The 6000-nt window shown below is 41.9% G+C and overlaps 1 protein-coding gene across 3 annotated transcripts in view; it reads right to left on the bottom strand.

The window, feature by feature from the left end:
- The window catches only part of LOC122556326 (NLR family CARD domain-containing protein 3-like), a 40783-nt gene that overhangs the window by 31847 nt on the left and 2936 nt on the right, over positions 1-6000 (bottom strand). For 2 of the 3 annotated variants that reach the window (XM_043702951.1, XM_043702952.1), the window contains exon 3: positions 3925-5701. In XM_043702951.1, coding sequence (XP_043558886.1) covers positions 3925-5701 — 1777 coding nt within the window. The remainder of the gene's footprint in view (positions 1-3924; positions 5702-6000) is intronic. The other variant, XM_043702953.1, reaches the window with a different exon arrangement.

The raw sequence follows: 6000 nt of genomic DNA, 5'->3' as shown, positions 1-6000 counted from the left end.
CCCAGCTCCTCCGAACCAAATACCCAGCACCTTCAAGTGGTCAGTGCTCACGGTGAAGGGGATAGAGAATTGGTCGGCCCAGATCCCGAAGAGCATGGCTTCGCTCTTGCCTCGGTTTACCTTGGCCTCCGAGGCCCGTTCGAACTGGTCACATATGCGCATGAGTCTGCGCACGGACAGCGGATCCGAGCAGAAAACAGCGACGTCATCCATGTACAGGGAGGCCTTAACCTGCAGGCCCCCGCTGCCAGGAATAGTCACCCCTCTCAGGCTCGCATCCTTCCTGATGGACTCGGCAAATGGCTCTATGTAATTGTACAGACCTGTAAATAGGAATGATTACTCTGTTTTCGGTATGCAAACAAATGGAATGTTTACATATGTATGGCATGTCCAGTTGTACAGATCATCAAAGTATTTTATGAATAAAGTATATTTTTGAAATAAAATAAAATTAAAGAGGTGACTGCAACTCAATATAAAAAGGACTGAATGTAATTAATTCTGTCTTGTCAGACAAGAGGAAGTAGTGTGTTGCAGGTTTCTTCATGTTGCAGGGTGACATTGACTGCAAACACTTTGTTGTGTGGGCATTGTATGTCAACTCTGAGATGTATTCCAACCAAAAAGGATTATACTCAGTCAACACCCTGTTGGTGTGGGAGCCTACATGTACATTCTAGCCAATACCTAGTATGCTGCTGGTAGTCAGGATGCCTTTAGTTTATGATCGTCTGCCATTCCACCAGAAGTTGGGCTACTTCAACAAATCAAGAGATGAATAGCAGGTTGTAAGCTCTGAGTGATAAGGGATATCCGTTGACCACATGGCCCATTCACATATGAACAGCAGCATGTATACACAGAAAGCCATAGTGTCACACAAAATGTGATACAGAAGACCATTGGTGAGCTGCAACAACATTCCTCTGTCTGGATCACTTACAAAGAATCCTGCAGTACTCCATAGAGTGTCAAAATCTGTTGTGGTGCTCATGGGAGACAGCTGTTGCCACCAGGAAGAAACCAACCAACAGGGTAAGGAAGGGAGGAGGCAACCGAGACAATTCCCCTTCTGGCAAGACTGAACAAGAATAACTCTGTGATTATGATATTAGTAAATACAACCCTAATCCCCCAATCACTACAAGTCCCACAATTTATACTCATTCAATACTGACCATCAAAGTATTGATTTGGCTACAACACAAAAATTAAACCCACCACAAAATGAATATTTCAATTAAAATTAGTGGGGTTGGTTAGTTCAGTTGACTGATGGCTGGTTTGTGACGCAGAGTGAAGCCAACAGCATGGGTGAGTTTAACATGAAGGGCTCTCCTTCTCAACCTTTCCCCTTGCCTGAGGCAAGGTCACCCTCAGTTTAAACCACTACCCTGTAATGCAAAAGCAGCCCTACAATCTGGTAGGACTATGGTGACTTTACCTTTATGAATCAAAGCTTACCTTTCTGTCAACTAATATTATTTGGGCATACTATTAGCGTCAGACCTGAAAATGTGTTGCTGGAAAAGCGCAGCAGGTCAGGCAGCATCCAGGGAACAGGAGAATCGACGTTTCGGACATAAGCCCTTCTTCCTATTAGTGTCAGACATTTATGTGCTTTTGCCTAACCTGGTGCTCCTATAGCAGCTAGAAGCATGTGCCAGCATGGTTGGTAAAAAAAGTTGCTGACTCCCAGAGGTGCTGATTGAAAATGACTTGGGAAGACATCCCTGAGCAACTCTGGGCCCAGCAGCAGACTGGTTCATCTCAGCAGGACTGGCAGCACTCTGAGCTGCTGGCTGACAGCCAAAATAGAAAGGTCTAGCAAAGCAGCAGTAATGACAGGACAACCACTGTCATGTGGGAATGGCAAGTTCTGGAGATCAAGTCTCCAATACTACTGTCAGAATGTTATAAGGTCCCCTTGCTTTTGCAGTATCCTGTGTCTCCAGCTATTTATTGATATCACATGGAGTGAATGGAATTGGCTGAAGACTGGTATCTGTAATACTGGGGACCACTAGAAGAGGCTGAGATGGATCATCCACTCGACAATTCTGGCTGAAGTTTGCTCTGAATGCTTTAGGCTTATCTTTTGCACTGATGTGCTGGGCTTTTCCATCATTGAGGGTGAGGATATTAGTGGAGCCTCCTCCTCCAATGAGTTATTTAATTGTCCACCAGCACTCATGACTGGATGTGGCAGGACTACAAAGCTTAGATCTGATCCATTGGTTGTTGGAACTCTTAGCTCTGTCTTATGACTTGCTGCTTATGCTGTTCTGCATGTAAGTGATCCTGTTTGGTGGCTTCATCAGGTTGACGTCACATTTTTAGGTGTGCCTGGTGCTGCTCCTGCCTGCCCTCCTGCACTCTCCATTGAACCTGGGTTGATCCCCTGGCTTGATGGTAATGGTTGAAAGGGGGATATGCTGGGCCATGAGGTTGCAGATTGTAACAGAAATTGCTGGAAAAGCCCAGCAAGTCTGGCAGAGCAATCAGAGTTAATGTTTTGGATCGAGTGATCCTTCCTCAAAACTGACAGATTCTCAGCTGTTGACACCTGGATAATCCTCTCCCCTTGCTCTGACTGCTGGTCATTCATGTTCTGTCATTCATCTCTGATCCCACCTCAGTACTGTCAATTTCAGGATCTGAAATAGTGACTGTGAGTGTGAAATCAATTGATAGAGTCTCAACATTATTGTCCTGTGGGACTTCAGTCACTGCTTGGCAAAGTGGTAGTTCTTGGATGCTTTAAAGGAGAAATGCACAGAAGTAGGATTGTGGTGAGGAGAATGCGGCAAAGCTAGAGTTGCATGCTTAAGCCATCTACAGGTTGTAAATGAGAGTGTGGGATGCATGAAAATGAGAAGTGAGAAGAAGGGTTAGGTATGAAGATGCCTTTATTTTCTAGGGTTTCTGTCCCATTTTTGGCATGAAGTCAACAAAGACTTCTCTAATACTAGCGAGAACCATCTCCTCCATTAGTATAAGGAGTAACAGCTGTGTCTGTCCAACAACTGCTAGCTCATGCTATCTCCAGTTGTAGGTGTCTTTGTCTTGATGTAGAGACAAAAGTAGTTAAGTGAGTATGAGACAGTATATTTGGGTCGTGTGCTGTCATATTTAAATAGCTGCCAGTGTGGGAAAACCATGTAATGTGTTGTGACACTGGCAGCATCAGTAAGTTTGTGATGATGAGCTGCAGGTTGAATGTTAGACATGAGTCTTCATTGAAAGAGTCTGTTAGTGGATGAGTGGTGGGATGTAATGTAATGAACACTGTCTAAGACCATTGGTACTGACAGTAGGGTATGGCATTTGAAGATGAATTCACAGACTTTCGCCACTTGTGTGAATTCATTCAAATTTTTGAGGCATTGCATCCAGTATTTTGAGGCTCACAGCCTGGATGACTAAAGTTACACAGCCCTTTTTTTTTAAACACTTGGAGGTCCTCATGAGTCCTTTTATAAATTGCACTTCCCTCCTCCTTTTCACCTCTTCCAACAAAGCCTGAGAATAGAGCCCACTCTTTCCCTGGTTCCACCATTGTTCAGTTTTTTTCTCTATGTTACAGTGACTGGTTCCTCCAGCTTCACAAAATCCCTCCTTTAGTGCAGGGTAATTTTAGTCTTTCACAGTTTTGGGTCTCTTGCTGAGGCATGGAATCAGTCAGCAATACAGTTCAAACTAGTCGTACATAACTGAATGCTCATGATAATGAAGGGGAAGTATAGAGCTCCCTACATCATTTTGAACAAGCATAGAAACATTTTATACCACCAACACTTCACTTGATTTTGACAATTGTTCAATTGTGCCCTCTACATATAACCAAATCAATTTATACATAAGTTCTAAATTACTGTTTTATAAATGAATTATTGCTTAAACAGAAGTCGAAATCCTTACTTTAAACTTGTAAAATGAGGCAGAACTGGCACCAGTCTCTGGAATCCAACTGAAGATATTTTGAGTTGTGAAAGATCTAATGCCTCCATATCTCCGTTAGACATTTGCAGAACAAATGCCAGTGCTGAATATTCTGCTGGTGTAAGTGTCCGAGAAGTAACAGTACCAGCAACAATGATCTTTCTGGTTTCTTTTACCAGTGAATTATCCTCTAATTCACTTAAACACTGTAGAATAGTAATACATTTTTCTGGAGGAATATCTTCCTGCAATTTCTTTTTGAAAATTTGAACAACCTTTGTTATATCATCACGATTTATTTCACAACTTGTCATCAGTCCTTTCATGATTTGCTGATTTTTTTGAGTCCCGAATCCACAAAGGAATCTGAGAAACAGGTCAAAGTGACCACAAGAACTTTTCATTGCTTCCTTACAGGCCTGTTTACAGACTTGGGAATAAGAGGGTCTTTCATGTTTTCGTAATGTTTTTGCATTCGCTGCAGTGTTTAAAGGATTATTTTTGTTGTTGTTTAATGACAGGAAAACATACAAAGCAGCAAAATATTCCTGCAGTGACCCATCAACAAAACAGAAGGCCTTCTTTGAAGGATTTGCATTTCCCACAACAACCTCTTTGCAAAATCCACTTTCTGCCAAGGAAGCATCGACATTGTATACTTTTAAATCTTTCTCATAAAATATCCGCATCTGGCCTCTCTGTAGATCGAAAGCCAACTTCCCCAAACTGATGATAGCTTTTTGCTTTGACTTCAACAGTGCATCAATGGTCTGTTTCTTGTGAGTTAAATACTCCAATTTTTGCTCTTGGTGGGAGAAGACATGCACTAAGAACTTGGTGAAGACAGATGTAATTGCTACTGGCATGGAATCACCAAGCCCACAATGCTGAAATAATTCAAGTGCATCTTCCAACATGATTGATAAAGCGCAGCAGAAAATTGGCATGTTGCATAGAAGGGATAAACTCAGTTCTTTGTTCACAATTGCAATCATTTTTTCTGCCAGGTGCCTATTTTCATATTTCTTGTGAAAAAAATCCTTCTTTTGCTGCTCACAGAATCCTTTTATTTCTGTCAGTCTGTCAACGTAGCAGAGAGGAATTTGCCCTAGGGCTGCTGGCCGGGTAGTTATCCAAACTGAAGCTGAAGAATGAAGGTTGCCTCTGATGAGATTTGTGAGTAAAGATCCAAGGGACATTAATTCATTCTCATCATAGCAGGCTAGTTGTTTTTCAAAATCCAGACTTTGAAGGCTTTCATCTAGTCCATCAAATATGTACAAGGATTTGACTGATTTGCTTGTTAGAATCTCTTCGCAATGCTCCAAGTGTGGGTAGTAATGCTGGAGAAGTTGCACCAGGTTCAGTGACCTTTCTGACAGCATATTGAGCTTACAGAAGGAAAACAAAAATATGAAGTCAAATTCTGACAGTGTAGAACCAGCAGCCCAGTCGTGAATTAACTTTTCCACACAAACTGTCTTTCCAACCCCAGCTATTCCCTTTGTTACAATGATTCTGTGAGGTTTTCCATCTCCACATGTAGGTGTTAAAATCTCTATGTAGCTGAGGGGATTGGTTGACATAACATTCTGATCCAACCCCACATGTTGTGAGGTGTCGTGATTCAAAGGGTATGCATTGCTGTTGACAATCCATAGATTTGCAAACTTTTTGGACGTGGGTTCTGTTACATAGACACAACTTTCTTTCAAAACCTTGATGTGGGTCTTTTGGAGATCATAGAAAGCATCGTCTGTATTTCAAAAAGGAAGCAAAATGTGTAATCATTGTAACTTATGTGGCACAAAGTGGTTTTTTGAAACATCAATCAGTAGACTCCAGATGTTCATCTTCGTTGACTTTATCAAACATCTTATTCATCATTAAAAATCACACAACACCAGGTTATAGTCCAACAGGTTTAATTGGAAGCACTAGCTTTCAGAGAGCCATTCCTTCATCAGGTGGTTAGGAGCAGCGCTCCGAAAGCTAGTGCTTCCAATTAAACCTGTTGGACTATAACCTGGTGTTGTGTGATTTTTAACTTTGTAC

This window comes from Chiloscyllium plagiosum, chromosome 13, assembly GCF_004010195.1.
Source record: "Chiloscyllium plagiosum isolate BGI_BamShark_2017 chromosome 13, ASM401019v2, whole genome shotgun sequence".
Taxonomy (NCBI): Eukaryota; Metazoa; Chordata; class Chondrichthyes; order Orectolobiformes; family Hemiscylliidae; genus Chiloscyllium; species Chiloscyllium plagiosum.
The sequence above is the reverse complement of the archived record's forward strand: the minus strand, read 5'-3'. Positions and strand labels throughout refer to the sequence as shown.